The 21,875-nt window shown below is 44.0% G+C and overlaps 1 protein-coding gene across 1 annotated transcript; it reads left to right on the plus strand.

The window, feature by feature from the left end:
• The first annotated feature begins 5,288 nt into the window (after nucleotides 1-5,288).
• Nucleotides 5,289-20,781, plus strand: ENSA (endosulfine alpha). Its single transcript, XM_005894907.3, has 4 exons — nucleotides 5,289-5,483; nucleotides 7,141-7,266; nucleotides 8,480-8,646; nucleotides 11,348-20,781. The coding sequence occupies exons 1-4, from the start codon at nucleotides 5,427-5,429 to the stop codon at nucleotides 11,361-11,363; spliced, it is 366 nt and encodes a 121-aa protein (XP_005894969.1). The 5' UTR covers nucleotides 5,289-5,426; the 3' UTR covers nucleotides 11,364-20,781.
• The last annotated feature ends 1,094 nt before the right edge of the window (nucleotides 20,782-21,875 follow it).

Consider the following 21,875-nt stretch of genomic DNA (forward strand, 5'->3'; position numbering starts at 1 on the left):
TTCATCCTTAGTTCTCTCCTCACCTTCACTTCCCACATCCAATATCATTTGTCTCTTCAGCTCCTCTCCATTCACACGGCCCTGCCTTTGATCAGGCCTCTCAAGTCTTGCCTGGATTACCACAACCCTAGAGTCTTCCTCTCCACTTCAGTTCAATCTCCATAGTTACCTCTTTCTGAATCCCAAATCTAACAATAGCATTTCCCTGCTTAAATCAGACATTCCGTTTTTATCTTCATGAAACCTCAACACTTCAGCATGACTTGCAAGTCTTTCGGGGACCCCAGCAACCAGAACAGCCTCCCTCATGTCTTCCCATTCCACAGGGGTTCCAAATCAGCCTTATTTGCAGCCTCTCCTTAAGTCTTTTTTTTTTTTTTTTTAAATACGGACTTCGAGATCCAAGTGCAGAGATGCTGATTCAATTGGGGTGAAAGAGGGCTGAGGAAATCAGCCCTGTATTTTTATAAAGTTCCCTTGGGCTTCCCAGGTGATGCTAGTGGTAAAGAACCTGCCTGCCAATAAGACACAAGTTTGATCCCTGGGTGGGGGAGATCCCCTGGAGGAGGGCATGGCAACCCACTCCAGTATTCTTGCCTGGAAAATCCCATGGGCAGAGAAGGCTGTCCGGCTACAAGAGTCGCAAAGAGTCGGATGTGGCTGAGCACAGCACAACTAGCTTCCATCCCCTCCGACTTTAACTTCTCTGTGCCTTCTCTCTTTTCACACTGTTCAAGGGATTCTCTCTTGGTTCTCCTCCTCACCACTCTGATCATTTGTATCTGTGGCCCTTGCCAACTTTTCCTCAGTTTCTGTTCCAGGGCCTCTTTTCTACTTTTTTCAATGATCCCATCTTATCCCACAACTTCACTTATATTTTTGTGCATGTATGATATGTCGCTTCAGTCATGACCAATTCTTTGTGAGCCCATGGACTGTAGGCCACCAGGCTTCTCTGTCCGTGGGATTCTCCAGGCAAGAATACTAAAGTGGGTTGCCATGCCCTTCTCCAGGGGATCTTCCCAACCCAAGGCTCAAACCTGCATCTCTTACATCTCCTGCACTGGCAGGTCGGTTCTTTACCACCAGCACCACCTGGGAAACCCATATTTATGTGAAGAAGTCCAAATTTTATTCATATTTGGCTTCTACATTTATCCCAAACTCCAGATCTATATGTCCTATAACGCTAAAATTTCAGGTATGGAGTTTGCCAAGAAAATGCACTGGTCATAGCAAACACCCTCTTCCAACAACACAAGAGAAGACTCTACACATGGACATCACCAGGTGGTCAACACCGAAATCAGACTGATTATATTCTTTGCAGCCAAAGATGGAGAAGCTCTATACAGTCAACAAAAACAAGACCAGAAGCTGACTGTGGCTCAGATCATGAACTCCTTATTGCCAAATTCAGACTGAAATTGAAGAAAGTAGGGAAAACCACTAGACCAGGTATGACCTAAATCAAATCCCTTATGATTATACAGTGGAAGTGAGAAATAGATTTAAGGGCCTAGATCTGATAGATAAGAGTGCCTGATGAACTATGGAATGAGGTCCGTGACATTGTACAGGAGACAGGGATCAAGACCATCCCCATGGAAAAGAGATACAAAAAAGCAAAATGGCTGTCTGGGGAGGCCTTACAAATAGCTGTGAAAAGAAGAGAAACGAAAAGCAAAGGAGAAAAGGAAAGATAGAAGCATCTGAATGCAGAGTTCCAAAGAATAGCAAGAAGAGATAAGAAAGCCTTCCTCAGTGATCAATGCAAAGAAATAGAGGAAAACAACAGAATGGGAAAGACTAGAGATCTCTTCAAGAAAATTAGAGATACCAAGGGGACATTTCATGCAAAGATGGGCTCAATAAAGGACAGAAATGGTATGAACCTAACAGAAGCAGAAGATATTAAGAAGAGGTGGCAAGAATATACAGAAGAACTGTACAAAAAAGATCTTCATGACCCAGATAATCACGATGGTGTGATCACTCACCTAGAGGCAGACATCCTGGAATGTGAAGTCAAGTGGGCCTTAGAAAGCATCACTACGAACAAAGCTAGTGGAGGTGATGGAATTCCAGTTGAGCTATTTCAAATCCTGAAAGATGATGCTGTGAAAGTGCTGCACTCAAGATGCCAGAAAATTTGGAAAACTCAGCAGTGGCCACAGGACTGGAAAAGGTCAGTTTTCATTCCAATCCCAAAGAAAGGCAATGCTAAAGAATGCTCAAACTACCACACAATTGCACTCATCTCACATGCTAGTAAAGTAATGCTCAAAATTCTCCAAGCCAGGCTTCAGCAATATGTGAACCATGAACTTCCTGATTTTCAAGCTGGTTTTAGAAAAGGCAGAGGAACCAGAGATCAAATTGCCAACATCCGCTGGATCATGGAAAAAGCAAGAGAGTTCCAGAAAAGCATCTATTTCTGTTTTATTGACTATGCCAAAGCCTTTGACTGTGTGGATCACAATAAACTGTGGAAAATCTGAAAGAGATGGGAATACCAGACCACCTGATCTGCCTCTTGAGAAATCTGTATGCAGGTCAGGAAGCAACAGTTAGAACTGGACATGGAACAACAGACTGGTTCCAAATAGGAAAAGGAGTACGTCAAGGCTGTATATTGTCACCCTGCTTATTTAACTTCTATGCAGAGTACATCATGAGAAACACTGGACTGGAAGAAACACAAGCTGGAATCAAGATTGCTGGGAGAAATATCAATAACCTCAGATATGCAGATGACACCACCCTTATGGCAGAAAGTGAAGAGGAACTAAAAAGCCTCTTGATGAAAGTGAAAGTGGAGAGTGAAAAAGTTGGCTTAAAGCTCAACATTCAGAAAACGAAGATCATGGTATCTGGTCCCATCACTTCATGGGAAATAGATGGGGAAACAGTGGAAACAGTGTCAGACTTTATTTTTTTGGGCTCCAAAATCACTGCAGATGGTGACTGCAGCCATGAAATTAAAAGACGCTTACTCCTTGGAAGAAAAGTTATGACCAACCTAGATAGCATATTCAAAAGCAGAGACATTACTTTGCCAACAAAGGTTTGTTTAGTCAAAGGCTATGGTTTTTCCTGTGGTCATGTATGGATGTGAGAGTTGGACTGTGAAGAAGGCTGAGCGCCGAAGAATTGATGCTTTTGAACTGTGGTGTTGGAGAAGACTCTTGAGAGTCCCTTGGACTGCAAGGAGATCCAACCAGTCCATCCTAAAGGAGATCAGCCCTGGGATTTCTTTGGAGGGAATGATGCTAAAGCTGAAACTCCAGTACTTTGGCCACCTCATGCGAAGAGTTGACTCATTGGAAAAGACTCTGCTGCTGGGAGGGATTGGGGGCAGGAGAAGGGGACGACAGAGGATGAGATTGCTGGATGGCATCACTGACTCGATGGATGTGAGTCTGAGTGAACTCCGGGAGTTGGTGATGGACAGGGAGGCCTGGCGTGCTGCGATTCATGGGGTTGCAAAGAGTCGGACACAACTGAGCGACTGAACTGAAGACTTCATTGCCTGGATATCTCTACCAAATGGCTCACTGGCTTTGAAAAAGTCAGTGTTTTCAAAATTGAACACCTTATTTTCTATCTACTTCCAAATTTCATTTCCAAATTGATTCCTTTCCTTGAATTTGTTTCTACAAATAGTCACCTTGAGGCACATGGCCTGCCAATTCCCTATATTCAGTTTGCTGCTAATCTAGTAGATTTCATTGCCACAGATTTTCTCAATTAGAATCACTGTTTTCTATTCTAAACTACCTCGTTTGTAGAGTAAATCCTAATTACTTCCCAACCAGAGTATTGCAGAGGACTCCCAGCTAGATTGTCCCCCTCTAGTATCTTTCTGTTTGGAATTCTAAATGATTTTTTATTCATTACTACTACATTGTTCCTTAAGAACAATTCTGGTCTGCCACTCTCTGGCCTAAAACCCTTAAATGTCTCTCCTAGATAACTAAATTATCCACTAGTTTCTTATCCCGACACTCAAGTCCTCCATGTTCTCAACTCAGTTCTATTTTTCTAGCTTTCATACTGACCCCATCAGCTAGAATACCCTTCCATCACCTTTACCTGGCAAAATTAAAGCTGATTTCAAATACACACCTCCATTATTAAGTCTTCTTTTCTTGCGGAGCAGCGGGGGTGGCAGTGGGGGTGGGGGTGGGGGGTGGGGGAGGGCTGCTTAGTTGCTGAGTCCTGTCCAACTCTTGCAACCCCATGGATTGTATGTAACCTGCCAGGCTCCTCTGTCCATGGGATTCTCCAGGCAAGAATACTGGAGTGGGTTGCCATTTGCTGAATATGAACTTTCCTTTGAACCCCTTTATCACTTTATTAACACTTTAATTTCAAGCTGACAAGATTTTGCCTTGTATAATAATCTGTGTATTCTAAGATTCTCAGATTTTCCCACTAGAAATGTACCTAATTATACAGAAAAATGAACAGACAGCCCTAAGGCTATCTGTCACAATAGGTTCCCTGGAAAATTAAAATTTAATATCAAATTTTCAGTGTATTAGACTGTTTTAATATAAAAATGACGTTTTTTAACTAACACTCTAGGAATTTGAGTCTCTTTTAATCTTGAGGATTTGGGTACACCTGGCATACTGTGAAAACCCTCTATGGCAAAGACTGCCTTACTACATATATATTCCTTGTAAAACTAAAACAGTACCATCTTCAAACACTCAATATGTTCGCGAGTACTTACGCAATGTTTACCATGTACCTAGACCTGTGCTGTTTCAAGGAGCTCAGTCTCCATGGGATGGCCATCCATATTCTGCTAGACCATTCAGTCTTTCCATTCCACACCCTAAATAACACACTGGAAGAGTGAGGAGGACCACTTTAAAGTCCACTCTGACCTCCATATTATTTTCTGGAGATTGATAATTTTCTGCTAACACTACGCGAAGCTTAATCCTCTTCACCTGGAAATAAAAGGTTTCCATCCTTTCGCTCTCCAATTCGAAGCTCAGGAAAGTCCCCTGGGGGCGACGAGGTAGGGCGGCAGAAAGTCTGACCCCCACGAAAGGAGCAAAAATGCCAAAGCTACCAGCACCACCCCTTAACCTCTCCCACGTGCATACAATTGGTCCTTGTGAGTCACTCTCTTCCCATATTGGCGTTCCAGCTTGCCCGTCGCCTCCATAGAACCCACATTTAGCCAGCAACTATTGGTAGATCGTTACGTCATTGCCCTATCCACCCCGCTCCCATTGGCTCCCATAGGAAGGGGCGGTCACAACGTCACAGGCAAGGGCCGCCATTTTGACTGAGCAATCCTAGTGACAGGAGCTGAAGGAGCAGCGCTGGTTGTCCCGTTTCCCCTCCCCCTTCCCTTCTCCGGTTGACCTCCCGGGTCCCCCACACTCCACAGTCCCGGTCCCACCATGTCCCAGAAACAAGAAGAGGAGAACCCTACGGAAGAGACCGGAGAGGAGAAGCAGGTGAAATGGAGGGGGTGCGGTGGGCGAGTTGGGGGCGATTGTGATGGGGCGGGAGGCGGTCTCCCACCAGTGCGGATTGGTCGCCATGGTCTCGGGCTCTGCAGGGGTTGGCCACGTCTTGCGTCATGCAGGGTGAGTTTCAACATGGCCTGCTGCTTTGGCTCTGGTTAGTTGGCTGGATTGTCAATCATTGTAGTACCCTTCCTGATTGGTCAGTAGACCTACTGCTAGACGTATTGAAGCTGTGCTGTAATTGGCCGAACCTGAGCGCGGGGCGGGTGTTTGGAAAGAGTGGGTGAATGAAAGGGGGTTGGTGGTCTCGGGATGAGATGTATGTTATTGGTTAGCAGGGGTAAAATGAACGAACAGCTAGGCTGGGTCCTGCATTCTATATCCTCAGAAAGATACTGGTCAAGATACAGACGTTTAAAAAGGGATCAGCACCGGGGGAAGGGAGAAGAGTAATTATTATCATGGCTAATTTAAGACGGCAACTTTCTCAAAGAGACCTTTTGATCGCTGTAGATGGTCTGTTGCCCACCTTCAAAGAGGACCTTACAAATTGAAGAGGGCTAGAGTTTCAAACAGAATAATGGAGGTTAAACCTAGGAAAGACCCCTAGACAGTCGTGAAAAGAAAGACGCCACCATATTTCCCCCCTACTTTTAAGGTAGTGGGGACTTATTTCACCCGCGATTCTGTGATGAAAACATGCCAACTTCTTTAGGTGTTTTGTATTTAATTTATAACATTTAGTAATGTACTCGGGTTCATGAAATACCCCTGGGTTATATCTCGGCCAGGTTTTCAAAGCAAAGGAATGCAATTCCACTAAAAAGAACCACAAATTGGCTTCATGTCCATTCTTTAAAAGTCATTAAAGAAAAGGGTAGCAGGGCCCACAAAAAGGGAAGCAGAGTAACAACAACAGTAAGAGACCCTGCAAGTTAATTGGGCTCTTGGCATGTTTCCCAAACCTCCATCACTAGGGAAGGTGTTGATTTTTTGACAGAGCTGGTGGGTAAATACTAGTGAACCCACTGTATCTTAATTTTCCTGAGATGAATCTCTGTTTACCTGTCACCTTCCTACTACAATGTTTATGGAAACAATGCTGTCCCTTATTGCTGTCCAGTGCTGACCATTGCTAAGGTGGAGCTTTCTGGAGAAGGCCACAGAGCTAGCCTCCATAGATTTATCAAAAGCCTAGCTTAGGAGGGAACATCACAGCAGTTATCCCTTTCGATTTCCCATTTGACCTGTACTGTGTTTTACAGACAGCTAGAGATCTCCCTACTAATCTTGCATCACCAGAATCCCTGCTAGCTCTTTTCTGTCTTTCCTAGCTTCTGTTCTAAGTGAGCTACTGCTTGCTCTTTGATTAAAGTATTGTTCTTCGGCATTACCTTTAACCCAGTACTCACAGGTCACTGGGGTGGTTCCCTGGGTGTAGTGTGACAAACAGCTTTTTTTTTCACAATACAGTCATCTTGAGCTTTAGGGATTTGAACAAAGGTCTGGCTTTATTTAAGAGTGTGAATAGCATGTTTACAAATGGGTAGATCTCCAGGAAAAGGTAATAGTGTAAAAGTTAGCAGATACTAGAAGCAGTTGCTTCTCAGTGTTTAATTTTACTGGCCCCATTTGTTTCCTCTAGGACACCCAAGAGAAAGAAGGTATTCTCCCTGAGAGAGCTGAGGAGGCAAAGCTAAAAGCCAAATATCCAAGCCTAGGACAAAAGCCTGGAGGCTCCGACTTCCTCATGAAGAGACTCCAGAAAGGGGTATGGAGCACAATCTTTTACCCTCTTACTTTGGAACCAGAGGGGCCTTAGGGATGAGATCTGTGGAAGTTCTGCTGAGCACTGATATGAGCGTTTTGTTGTTGGGCAGTAGTAAAGAAAAATTAGAAACTTGTTAAAAAAAAAAAAAACAACCCAAGGCAAATACTGTAAGTTCCTAAGGGTATCAGTTATTTTCTGATTTCCCTCAGGATACTAAAGCTTAATGGAGGGGCATTTAGGACTGGCCTTGGGAGACTGAGGGAAGGATGTCAGAGTCTGGAATGCTGACAGCCTCCAGATATTTGCCTGTTTGGATGGTGGGAGTTTTAGGACTGCAGATGTAGGATTAGAGCTAAATTTTGAGGTGCATCATTTCAGAAGAAAGGCCCAGAAATCTGTCCTACAAGTGGTCCTTCTCCCAAGGGAGAGTCTTACCTTCATAGCCTTCTAGCTCCTCTTTGGGTTCCTCAGTCCTCAGAGGTACCTAAAGCTGACTGAGGGGTTGTCAGTCATTAACCTGGTGTATTTCTCTACGCGGATGAAATGGAGAGGGAAACAGATCCCTGTGGAGAATCCCAGTTACTGAGTCTTAGTCACAGATGATGATGTGGTGCTGATTTGCACTTTACCTTGCTGTAAGCAAGACAGGCGTAGGCAGGCTGTCACAGCCATGGAACATGTGTGGGAGTGGTTGGAGTCAGAGGAAAGTACATTATCCTCAGAGACAAGCCCAGTTTCTATTCATAGTCTGAGAGAATAATTTCTCATTTTGAGGTTGTTAGCTTGAGGTTGATCTCCTACTGATAGCCCTAGGTTGACCCTTTATGTATCTTATTCATTTCTGTTTCCCCAGCACCAAGCCCATTGGAGACTAATAGGTCCTTTATAAACCTTTGGGATTAAAGTCAGCAATATGGTTGAAGTATCGTGGACTCATGGGGCTACAAAAGGCTATAGGAGCTATCTCTTAACTCCAAAAATATATACCCTAGCTGGGAAACTCCTTACAAATGTGAAAGTCAGAAGACACTGGGGAGAAAGCATAATTAAATATAGTTAATACTAAGCTGTGTACACATGAGGCTAATCAAAAAAGACTTGAAAGATCTGAGTGTGGATGCAGGTTTATAGGGTTTATAGTGGACCTGAGTCTCCTTGCTTTTGAGGAAGACCAGAGCTCCTCACTCACCTAAACCTCCCTCTTGTCTCTTAGCAAAAGTACTTTGACTCAGGAGACTACAACATGGCCAAAGCCAAGATGAAGAATAAGCAGCTGCCCAGTGCAGGACCAGACAAGAACCTGGTGACCGGTGACCACATCCCCACCCCCCAGGATCTGCCCCAGAGAAAGTCCTCGCTCGTCACCAGCAAGCTTGCGGGGTAACCTGGGCCCCCTCTGCCCCCCTTCTCACTCACTGGACTTTTCTATATCTTAGGCAGGGACATGGGCACCTAGCTGTCTCTTCTCAGCTTGCTCGCCAGAAATGACTATGCTGCTTCTGGGGGCTGCTGAGACTGTAACATGGGCTAAAGAGAGGCTCTGAGTTCACTGCTTTGGATAAACTGAGATTTCCACACCCTCATGTGGCCCAAGTAGGGGCTCAGAAATAGGAGCCTAGGATTGGATAATGCTGCAGACTTTCTTTTTCATTTGTATGAGAAACTGGGGAGATGTCATTTCTCCTTTTGGAAGAGAATGTGTCCCAAAATAGGGGAGGCTAAGCCTTGGGAATAATATGACAGGTTTAACATCCCGAGGCTAACCTGATACGATTGGGAAAGATAGACTGAATGAGATCTGTTTTCTGTGCTTTAAGTGTTTTGTCCTTTGGGCTGCTATTGCTTTCTTGTTTTCATTATGGCAGGTTTAGCAAATCCTCAAAAAGAAAAACTGATGTGCTTGCCTAAAACTATAATGCCCACCTAACCTTCTTTATTCAGTGTCTTTTACAATTTGCCCTGGAAGATATTATTCATGTAAAATGGGCACCTTCTCTCTCTCTTCCAGCATGTTGCTTTTTGAAAGTATCATGGGATAGTGGAAAGAACACAGGGTTAGCAGTCAGGATATCTGGGTTCTGTTTCCATTCAATTCTAGACAGAACTGACCGGTAGCTTTGGTTGAGTCACTTCACCTCTCTGGATTTCTACTTCCTCATCTGTAATATAGATCCAAATGTAAATCGGATTGATTCTGATTCTAACATCCTGAAGAATTCTGTGCTATTCATTGTAAAACCACAAGTGAGGAAGGACCATAGATGAGACTACAGAGGAGAAGTCATTGAAGACCGCATGAGGAGAGAAGTTGAGATTTAGGGATTATAAATTCAGGCAGGAGGACCTCATTAGTGTCATTGGTCTTGAGGGTCAAGAAAAAAAAATTCTAAGAAGCTAGCCATGAAGGCTCTTGCCTCTGCTCTCACTTCTTTCCTACAGTCTGGGCCTTGGCTGCTAAAAGGCTGCTCTGGGAGCCAGGCTGTGGGCCTGAAGAAACACGCTCAGTCATGCTCATGTGGAGTCCTACATTTCAGATGTTCTCAGCTGCCAGGTGTATTGTTAGGGAGACAGGAAGAAAAGGGAAGAACGGTCGCTCCGGGGCTTAGTGCTGCTGTGGGGCTGGAGCAGCAGGTTCTCAGGAGATGATTCACCTTGGTGAAAGCTGGGGAAGGCGGTTAGGGAGAACTGGAAGGAGCACTGAGAAATCTCTGCCTTCCTGGAGCTCAGCTCCTGTCCTCTGAGACGTAGCAACGCTGATCATGAACCAGGTGGAGGAAAGAGGGGCTGCGGGTGGCCAGCATCGTCTATCTGATTATCACTAGCTTGGCCTGAACCACACTGAATGCAGTCTGCTCGTTAGGACAGAGAGGGCCAAGTGAGAGCTAGCAATTCAAGAGAGGAAGAGTCTGTCTTTAGTCCTCTCTTGACCTCTCAGCCCACCAGTTCTGATATGCCACACATCTGGCCCAGTGAGAACTGATGAACTTGCTGATGCACACGTGGGGCGTTGGGGTGTGTCTACACGTCTTTCCTGACCAGCCATTCACTTTTCAGGCCGTCATTCAGATTGGATAGGAAAAAGTTGGTGAGGAAGGAAGGAGAGAGCAGGATGCCGTGATTCCCTGGCCCCTAGGGCAACTCCTTGACTGTCACTTGTAATTGTATATAATTTTTGTGTTTCTTGCTTCATTTCCTCATGCTGTCTTCCTTAGTCTAAAGTCCATGTGGGAAGGGGAAAATGCCGAATATCCTTGTATAGTTTCCTCAACCGTCCCAGACATGTTGTACATAGATATGTCATGTTATTATATATATAAATATATATATAATTTTGTACGTTTTCTTCATCTCCAATCTTTTCGAATTTTGTACTCTTTTCTGTCTGAGCTGCTCTCTCTATCAGTCAGTGTGAATCCTCAAGACTGAAGTCACAGTGAGTCTCAGTTTTAGGAAGGAATAGAAGAAATAGGGAAATCAGAAAGACTATTGGTCTCTCTTTCCACCCAGTCATCTTCAAAGCTAAGGAAACAAAGAAACAAGCTACTTTTTGTAGATGCCACCTGCTCCCACAGCATGAAGTGCATAGCTTCCGTGGCAGAAAAGGCTCATTTGAAATTCAGTTTGCTTTGATTAAACCTAGAATATTAAGTCCATTCAAAACAACACGTGTGTTGTCTGGCCCTGGCCTCCATGCAGCTGCCACCTCATCACTCTGTGCCCCCAACCCCAGTCCGTCCATCTCCACTGTGGCAAGTGGCTCTGGCCATGCCCCTGAAACTGAGCCTGCTCTGAAAACCTCGTTATTTTTATCTTGTCTAAAGAATATTTTTCTTTGTTTTCTTGGATATCTCCAAAAACACAGAGAACAGTTTTGTAACTAGGCGAAGACCGAAATGTTCCTCTTCTTTAAAAAAAAAAAAAAAAGGACAACTCTCTGAATAGGATTAAGAGATGTGCCATGTATCCCCAATGATTGATAAGTGTGGAAGAATGATGGGGTAGAGACTGGGGTGGAACTTAGGGTTTTTTTCCCTTACTACTTGACAGTGTTTTCTTTCTCTTCTTCTGTGTTCGTCCGCAGTGGCCAAGTCGAATGATGCTGCCCGGGGCTCCGCCAGATCCTGAGACGCTGCCCCCTGGGTCCTGTGCTGGCTCCTGCCCCTCCCTGCTTTTGCAGCCAGGGGTCAGGAGGTGGCTCGGGTGCGGGCTGGAGAGGCAGAAGCCCCTGCCCGTCGGTGTCCCAGCGCATGGAGCCCCTTGGGCCGAGCACCAAGACCTTGACTCTTTTTTGTTTTTTCTTTTTTTTCCAAGTAATTGTTGGGAGACATCACAGTGAAATCCTGGGGGTTGGGTGGGGTGGGGGGTTGAGAGGGTGGAGTGGGAGATGTGAGGGGTTATGAATTAGGACTTAGAGTTGATAACAAAAACATTCCTAACTATCCTCCTCCTTGACCTTGTAGCTGGTGTGGGGTGGGGGTGGGGTGGGGTGGGGGAGTGAAGTGGACTGAAGGTGAGGGGTTCTAACTGAGCTGTGTAGAAGAGTGCCTTGCTAGCTTGGATATGACTGGGGACCTGATGTCAGATAAAAGAAACTGTCTAAATATGAAAGATGCGGATGACTCCTCTGGTTCTGCAGAAAAAGCTAAGAACTGAATGTTAATTGTTTGGGTGGGGAGAAAAGTGCTGTCTTTGAAGTAGATTTGCTGTGGGAAGAAGGGCAGTGAGTGTGGGAGAAAGGGGATGAGTGTGGGGAGCACCGCAGAGCCCAGGGGACTTTTTCAGTATTTGAAATAAAAAACAAACAAGAAGATCCACGGAAAACAAAAAAAACAACAAACCAACCCAGAAATTCTCTGCAGCAGTTGGTGTGTTTTATTGGGGTTTGGCAAAAGGGAAAAAAATAAGACTGAAGACACCAGTCAGGAGAAGCTGGTGTGGGGTTCTGAGCCTCTAAGGAACAGGGGCCCTTCAGATGGGATGTGTCTGGGTTCTCCATTTCCATCATTTAGGGAGAGGGTGCAGGGACATTGGCATATAGACCAGGACTTCTATAGCTAATGCAAAGATGAATCTTCCTCAGGTTCTGACTCACAAAATGAGGGGTTTGCGGTATTTGATCTGAAGGGTTTATTCACACCTGAAGATTACTCCAGGCTAAGCATGAAAGGAAGCCACTCTGTTTTCCCTTTCAGTCTTCTTTTCTTCTCAAGTTCCTGTGTCTCTGGAGAATTGTAACTACTAGTGATCAGCCTTTCTGCTAGTGGCCAGCAGGAGGCAGAGTCACTTCTTTCCTCATGATGTGCTAACCATCGCTGGAATCCTGCCACTGAAAAGGGTTTAAAACTATCTGTGAGTGTAATATACAAAAGAAGTGTTGCCAAAGGAGAAACAGACTCACACTTTTCTTCTGTCACACTCACACCAATCTACCATGTGTGAAGATGGAAACTTGCCCATTTGCCTAAGGAGATTTTATGATTAGGAGATTTTACCATAGTTATCTTCTCAAATGAGCATGCGTCAAGGAAGACAGAATCCCGGAGACAATAGATGTTCTAGAGAAATTTCTATCACGTTGAGAGGGTGGAGTACTTCTAAACTAGAGAAGGAATGTTCTCAGCATGTGATTCATTCTCTCTTCTTAATCAGAAACTTTCCAAATAAGTTTTCAGCTTCTCAGGAAGCTGCCTTGCTCTCTCCTAATTTAGTCAGGGGACTGCGATGCCTCCTAACCATCAGCCTTTCTGAACAGCATGCTAGACACTGAGCTAGGTGGTTTGTAGATACATTAAAGAAAGGCATGCCCCACCTTTAATGGGGTTTCTTATCTAACTGGAAGAAAATACATGAAAAAGTTCATATACTTCAGTAGTATAAACTTACATCTTAAAGCTAGGAGATGGATGTGTGTCTGTAAAGCTAGGAGTGTTTATTATGATGGGGTTTCTGAGTCTTACTCCCCTTACGCCAGTCCCATGACTTCTTTTTGAGCACATTGTCCCTACTTTTATGCTTGCCAAGTGGCAACAGCTGGGCAGTGAGGTCAACAAGGCTCCAAATGCAGAAGTGTCAAGTTCCATTTAATATAAAGAGAAGGGACGTTGACATAGAAATAAGTTATTTATGGCAGTGCTAGTTTACTGAAGACCTTGAGTTAACATCTCTTAACTTTTAGGCTTTTACATGCTTTTTCCATTACTCTTGGCTTTCCTGGTCCTTAGGTTTAAGCTGTTGCCTTAGGAATCCTGGGGTGCCCAGAAATAGTCATTGCTGTTTCTGTTCCAGTTTAAAACCTGCCTTTCCTTTTCCTTTACTCATATGACAGGGCTAGGCAGTCAGGAAGCCCGATTCTGCAGTGCTTCAAAAAGCTGTTCTTGCCCATTATTTTAGCTTAGTGTTTTATCTTTATTCCAAAGAGTGGATTCAAGGGTTCTGCCACTCCTCCAGCATGGTTGAGTGATAATTGTGTTGACAAGTCTCTCAGTTGAGCCGTCTGATATGCAGGGTGGCAGGGATGAAGTCACAATTATTATTGTCCAACCACATTTATTTTAAGCTGATGTGGCCTGAGCATGGAAAACACAGGCAAAAGGAAAATAGCTGGGAGGATTGCCATTGAAGATACCTACTGTTGGTCTGCCAGCCACACCCACACTAGCAGCCCTTATGTGTACAGTGCCCTCTACTGGACCTTGAGGGAGGTCAACAAGCAAAGGAAAGATCTTCCCTTGGAAGCTGAAGTATGACAGTGGCATGCAAGTAAGAGCAAATTAATGTAATAAGATCCCACAAAGCATATGGGATCTTAATTTCCTGACCAAGGATCAAGCCCATGCCCCCTGTGGTAGAAGCGCACAGTCTTAACCACTGGGCCACTGGAAGGTGTCCAGATTACTGTAGTTCTAAGCAGAATTCCTGTGAACTAAGAGGAGGGTCAGGAGATGAGTTGGCTGAATTTCCTTAGAGATGGGTGACTTACTTAAAAAGATAAGGCCCCCCATGCTTGGGCAGTGATTTTTAATTCACAAGGAACTGATGAAGTCTGACTTTGGGGAAATACTAGCAGTTTTTGACTCTTTGCAGTTGGAAATACTAGCAGTTATTGGGCAGATAACAGTGTAAGAGATGGTGTCTGTCCTGGAAGAACTTGAAGCCTCACTGAGAGCACTTCTACATATAATGCAAGATAGTGGTAAAGGAATTCTGAGAAGGGAAAATTCAAAGGGCTGGAATCATGAGGTAAATATTAGTAGAAGAAATGGAAATTGAACTGGGCTTTAAAAGATGGGTAGTATTAAAGAATCTAGTTCAATTATTAGTTGATAAGTGCCTATAATATGCCCCTGGAGTAGGAAATGGAAACCCACTCCGGGATTCTTGCCTGGGAAATCCTATGGACAGAGGACCCTGGCAGGCCACAGTCCATGGGGTTGCAAAAGAGTCAGACACCACTTAGAGACTAAACAACTTGCAAGGAGATGCCACTCTGGTGGGGAAACTACACGTGAGGAAATCATGCCGCAGCGTTAAACTTGCAGCAGAAGTTTAGCTACATAGAGGAATAGGGACAAGTATTTAATAGTAGCATCTAGCCCATTGTTAAGTCCTTAATTTACGTCATCTCATTTAATTCTCATAACAGTTCTACGAAGTAGATAGTATTGCCATTATACAAGTGAGAAAACTAAATCAGTAACTTGGCCAAATCACACAGCTTCTGAGAGTGGAGGCAGAATTCCAGTGCCTGCAATGGGATGGCGAGAAGAGTGATCAGGAAACGCTTCTACTACCTGGCCTGGTTCAGTCCCTGGTTAGGGAATTAGGATCTCACAAGCCACACGGCACACCCCAAAAGAAAGTAATCAGGAAAGGTTTCGTGGAGCAAATTCCGAAGGAGAAACGAGATTTTTCTAGAAAGGTGCAAAAGGGCATTTTGGTAGCAGGACCAACACTAAGAGAAGGGTGAGGCAATGTGGAATCTGCTGATTTTGCAATACCATATCAAGTGAGTCCTGGGGAGGGACTGGAGCCCAGGCCAGAAAGGCAGACAGAAGGATATGATTTGCAGGCAGGCATGGGAACCATGGAGGTGACTGCAAAGAAGAAATCTAGTTGGTTCTGTGTTTTAATTAGGTCACTGCCAAATCGTGTGGAGATGAAATTTAGTTGTTTAGGCGCTCAGTCGTGTCCAACTCTTTGTGACCCTGTGGACTGCAGCATGCCAGGCTTCCCTGTCCTTCACCATCTCCTGGAGCTTGCTCAAACTCACGTCCATTGAGTCAGCGATGCCATCCAACCATCTCGTCCTCTGTCATCCCCTTCTCCTCCTGCCCTTAATCTTTCCCACCATCAGAATCTTTTCCAATGAGCCGGCTCTTCTCATCAGGTGGCCAACATATTAGAGCTTCAGCTTCAGTACCAGTCTTTCCAATGAGATTTAGAATTGATAAATTTAGTGATGGACTGGTTGTAGCATCAAGTTTCCTGGTTTTAAGTCCTGATTTTGATACATTTGAATGACTTGAGACAAGTTTCTTAAACTCTCTTTGCTTCAGTTTACTTATTTTATAAAATAGGAATGATGTAGTACCCACTGTACAGGATTTGCCGTGATGATTAAACAAGATAGAACACGTGAAGCCCTTACTTCAGGGATTGCAGCAGTGCCTAAGATATGGTTCCTGCCCAGGGAGCTTACAGACTATTGAGGGATATACTGAAGATAGGCAGACTGACAATAATTAGAGCACAAGGATTCGGAGCTAAGATAGGGAAGAGCATAAAATGGTCTGGAAGTACAGAGTCTGGGCACCTAATTTGAGTAAATGGGAGGACAGCCAGGAAAATCCTTACACAGAGAGTAGCTTCTGAGCTGAAATATGATGGAGTAGTAGGACTTAGGGAAGGGGGTTAGATTGGGAAAGGGGGCCTTCCAGGTGGAAGGAACAGTCTGAAAAGATGCAGAGGTATTACATTCTGGCAACTTAAAATAACTGAGTAACTGTAGCATAGCATGCAAGGAACGAGGCTGGACCTGGGTGGAAGTAACCAAGGGTTAGGTCACAAAGGGCCCGTTAGGCTTCATCCTGGAGTCGTTGTGAAGCTGCTTAATAAAGATTTTGAGCAAGGAAATGACATGATCAGATTGGCCCCTTAAAATAATTTTTTTGATTGTAGTGTCAGGAGGAGACTGGAGATGGTAAAATGGGTGTATTAAAGATACTACTAATGGGATGGAAAAGGAAAAGGCTACTGTGAAAAGGAAGATGATGAATTCTATTTGAGACATAAGTTTAACAAACATCTAAGTGGAGAATTCTGTACTTGTAAACTGTTAACCATGGGTTAGTTGAGGTACAGTAACAGCCTGTATGTAGCTAGAGTACTATAGGTTAGATATGATGAGGAGATAAGGTAATGATCGTGGGGATGAAGACTGAGCAGACTCAGGAGATACATGAGAAGTACAATCAACAGAAACTGATGTGAGGAGTGGGACTTGGAAAGAGACAGGACACTATTAAAAAATTCTGAGGTTTCTGGCCTGAGTTACTGGGTAAACTATGATGCTGTAATCCAGAGAGAACGCAGCTGGAAGAGCAAATTTGGCATGGAAGACAATGAGTTCATTTTGCAGAAGAGTTGATGTGAGGTGCCTGTAGGACATCCAAGAGTAGGTTACTAGATTTATGTTACGTTACTGCATTTATGCATCTGGAGGTTGGAGAAAATTTCAGAACAGGAGATACAAATTCTGTAGAGCTCAGGATACACTAGTAAAGCCATGGACATGTAAGTACAGAGAGCAGAAAGCCTGACAAACTGACCCGATGAAGGCTGACACCTGAAGGAAACAGAAACAGGCTCACCAGAATGGAGTCAGGATGATGTGGAGCCCAAGAACAGAGGTAATGGAGAAACTGAAGCAGTCAGTAGTGTAAAGCACTGTTACAAGTAAAATCTCACTGTGTAATAAAGTGTTAGTCGCTCAGTGGCATCCAACTCTTTGCAACCAAATAGTCTGTAGCCTGCCAGCCTCCTCTGTCTATGGGGTTCTCTTGGCAAGAATACTGGAGTGGGTCGCCATTCCCTTCTCCAGGGGATCTTCCCAACCCAGGGATTAAACCCGCATCTCGTGCATTTCAGGCAGATTCTTTACCATCTGAGCCACCAGGGTGCCCCCAAATTTCAGGAAAGCAGCATGCCAAAATTGTGAATAACTGTCAGGATTATGGTTTAAGGACTGTATGTATGTTTCTACTTTCTGTACTTTTCAAGATTTTGACATGAGCATCTATTTGATGATTAGAGGTACTTTTAATTCTAAAAACAAGAATAAAATCACAGTTTTTTTTTTTGATGGACGAAAGGGTGTCAGTTTGATTTACCAGTTAGTAATTTTTTGGGACCAGTTTCAGTGTATTGGTAGAGGTAGAATCTTGCTTGTAGACCTGAGTGGTGTGTGAAGGTTTGTTGTCTGTTGTTGTTTTAGAATGAGAATGACAGGCATGTATATTTACAAAGTAAAAGTAGAGGCATCATAGAGAAGGATGATAACCAAAAAGCAGGGCTCCAAAAAGGGTGGGGTGTGGAAACAACTCAGGTGGATGTGGTTAATTAAACAATAGTTCAGCAAACATTTACTGAGGACATATGTGCCAGCCTCTGTACAAGGTGAGGTACTGAAGTTAATCTAGTTAGCAAGCCAGCTGAGTAAGAAATTGGTCTAAAGCAAAAGGACAGATGGAGAAGGCAATGGCACCCCACTCCAGTACTCTTGCCTGGAAAATCCCATGGATGGAGGAGCCTGGTAGGCTGCAGTCCATAGGGTCGTTGAGAGTCGGACACGACTGAGCGGCTTCACTTTCACTTTCCACTTTCATGCATTGGAGAAGGAAGTGGCAACCCACTCCAGTGTTCTTGCCTGGAGAATCCCAGGGATGGGGAGCCTGGTCACACAGAGGTCTGACACAACTGAAGCGACTTTACAGCAGCAGCGGCAGCAAAAGGACAGATGCCTCATCCTGCTTGAGACTCAAGCTGAAGACACAGAACTTTGTTTGCAAAGTAGAAATAGAGACACAGAGGTAGAAAACAAATTTATGGATCCAACAGTGGGAAGGGGTAGTGAGAAGAATTGGGAGACCAGGATTGACACATATACACCACTATGTATAAAATAACTAATGAGAACCTACTGTATAGCACAGGGAACTCCACTCAGTGCTCTGTGGTAACCCAAATGGGAAGGAAATCCAGAAAAGAGGGAAGATAGATAGATAGATGTATAGGTGATTCTGAGCACACATAGCTGATTCACTTTGTACAGCAGAAATTAACACAACATTGTAAAGCGGCAAAATATAAAAAAAGATGAAGATATAACAATGGGTAAACTCACAGCTGTTTGTGAATAGGGGTCGGTAATTTATAGGAGTCCTTGTCTGACGGCTTTCTTGTTCTTGTGGAATAGGATGTGAAGTTACTACTTGAGAGTTAGGAAGGTGGGAGTTAGTGGACTTAAGAAGAGTGGCCATAGTGTTGAAGAGAGGATGAAAGGGAGGAGGATGAAAGAGAGATGACAAATAGTACTGTTATTAAGTAAAAGAATTAGGAAACAGTGGTGAGGGTCTAACAGAAACCGTGAATGTATAATCCTTGGAACGCGTAACCCATTGGAATGGTGGTGGTTGTCCAATCACAGTCGTGTCTGACTCTTTGCAACCCCATGTACTACAGCACACCAGGTTTCCCTGTCCTCCACCATCTCCCAGAGTTTGCTCAAGTTCATGTGCATTGAGTCAGTGATGGTATCTTACCATCTCATCCTCTGCCGCCCTCTTCTTTTGCCTTCAATCTTTCCCAGCATCAGGGTCTTTTCCAATGAGTTGGTTCTTCACATCAGATAACCCAAGTATTGGAGCTTCACCTTTAGCATCAGTCCTTCCAATGTATATTCAGAGTTGATTTCCTTTAGGATTTGGTTTGATCTTCTTGCAGTCCAAGGGACTCTTGAGAGTCTTCTCCAGCACCACAGTTTGAAAGCATCAGTTCTTCAGCACAGCCTTTTTTATGGTCCAGCTCTCAGTGACACCGTTGGAAAGGTATCAGTTCGTTTATTTCTGCTGTTTTCTCTAGTAACGCCTAGCTGCCTGGGTACAAGAGCAGAGAAGACTTATTATTGTGTAGATCCTGGATCATGATTTGTAGACAGATGAAGAGGATTGACAGAGGAACAAGGGGGTAGAAGGTGTTGGTGAAAGAAGGAATACTTGATTCAGACTGGGTAAGAAGGTTGGCTAAGGAAAGTATGATAAACTCAGGTCAAGAGAAGCCTTAATAAGGTCAAAGAGCAGATGATTTAGAAGTGATAAAGCTGGAAGCTCAGGACATGGTGTCACAATGATGTTGGCGTTTCAGATTTCAGAGTTGGAACTCTTCCATGTCATGACAAGGGCAATAGGAACAGGCGTTTCAAGTGGAGTAAAGGTAAAGATCGTTGGGGTGTTAAAGAACTAAGGGAGTTTCCCTATCAAGCTGCCAGGGTAGGTGGCTCTTGTGTTTGAGCTTTTGTTCTATCTTATTAAGCCTAACTGTATTTTTTAATATAAAAGGAAAATTGAAGAGTCTTAACTTAGAAAACAATAATAGCAACAATAAAAGAATTATGGGCTTAGAGTGTTGGGTCAGTAAATCAAGGTGTTTAAATGAATCTAGAATTATGCAAGACTGGGGAGGAGAAGATGAAGCCAACTTCCAGTCCTGGTATAGGAGTGACCAAGAATAGCAGAGAATATGAAGGAGAATTTAGCTTGATGGAATGAACTCCAAAGTAGGAGGGGTTACATACGAATGTCTTGGAAAAATAAGGGCCTGAGGATGGCACTAGGGAACTAGAGTGTCTCAGTTCCCCCACTTTCTGATATAGGAGGGGAAAACCCTGTAGGTCTGCAAATAAAGCCATGTTTAAGGGTAGCTTCAGTGTAATTTAAATGAGTGGGTTGAGGGAAATTCTCTGAAGAGGAGTTACTGTGTATCAGAGGTATCAGAGAAATGATGGGGCCAAGGTTGAAAGTAGCAGAGTTCTGCATTTGGGGCAGAGTCCAAAGATTATAGAGATGGCAACCACTTGTGCAATGAATTAGCCTTAAGGCTCCCAACTTGGTTCAAAAGTTGTTTGGTACCAGTTTTTACTGAAGGCCTCACGGGGCTGTGGAGTTCAGCGTCCTCAGGCCTGCCTCTCAAGGCTCTGAGGGGAAGATTAAGCATTCCGTCTCCGAAAAGACATTCTGGGGAAAAGGGAATGGAATAGTAGTTTGAACAGTGATCACAAAGAGGAACAAGTAAGCCAGATTAAAGGAACAGCTGGAGGAGGGTCCTTCATTCACACCTTTATCGAGTATTGGCCTCCTACCAGGACTCTGTCATGCTCATTGCTACATCCCCAGTATCAAGTGTTTGGCACATATGTGTTCAATAAATATTTGTTGAAGGAATAAATTGTTCACTAACTTATGTTCAGATTAGTCTGTGAGTATTTGGAAAAAAGTAAAGAGTTTGACCTCTTTCAACAGTCTCTGAATGGCAGCAGTAGTGGATAAGCCAGGAAATGAAACTTCAGAGAGAACCATGTTGGAAGGTTACTCCGCACACAAAGCTGGGTCTCCCTCTTGGAAAACTTAGATGAGCCCCATGACTAAGAGCAGGTAAAGGTCAAGTGCTCAGAATGTCAACCAAGGATTGCTTTTTCTGTGAAACATTAACTTCTGACAGGAAGAGCACTCAGCACTGACAGCCACATTGTGGTAAAGTGGCCCCTTCAGGTAAGAGAAGAGTTTTGGTATAAACGGAAGTTTTAGTGACAGAAGCACTTAGTGTTTTTATAATAGATGGACTTTTTTTGAACCTTCTTCTGATATATTTATCATGGGTAGATACTAGAGAGTAATACAAAACATGAACTCTTAGTTATTAAATCTTTATTATTATATTTAGATTGAAAAGACTGAACACAGGACAAAAACTTTCCTCAAATTACTCACGTTAACTGCTAGAGCAACAAGGATTGTTCTCGATCGAGTACCAGCTACTTCCCTACCTTACAGTCCCAACCGCAATTAGTAACATCAAACTGATACTTGCACTACAATATTTATATTTTTAACTGCATATAAAACTCTCATGGTAGAAATTCAAACATAAGTAGACCTATGAGGGAAATTTGGGGCGGGTAGCAACCCACTCCAGTGTTCTTGCCTGGAGAATCCCAGGGACGGAGGAGCCTGGTGGGCTGCCGTCTTTGGGGTCGCACAGAGTTGGACACGACTGAAGCGACTTAGTAGCAGCAGCAGCAGAGATAACTTAATCTACCTTCATACGCAGTCTGAGTCAGGTGGATTCCTTGAACTGTCTTTCACAGCATTTTTAATCACCCCACGTAGATACCACCTACTCAAAATATACAAGGGCTTCCCAGGTGGCGCTCGTGGTAAAGAACCTACCTGCCAACGCAGGAGACATAAGAGACTTGGGTCAGGAAGATCCTCTGGAGGAGGAAATGGCAGCCCATTCCAGTACTCTCGCCTGGAAAATCGCATGGACAGAGGAGC

This window comes from Bos mutus, chromosome 3, assembly GCF_027580195.1.
Source record: "Bos mutus isolate GX-2022 chromosome 3, NWIPB_WYAK_1.1, whole genome shotgun sequence".
In the NCBI taxonomy this organism is placed as follows: Eukaryota; Metazoa; Chordata; class Mammalia; order Artiodactyla; family Bovidae; genus Bos; species Bos mutus.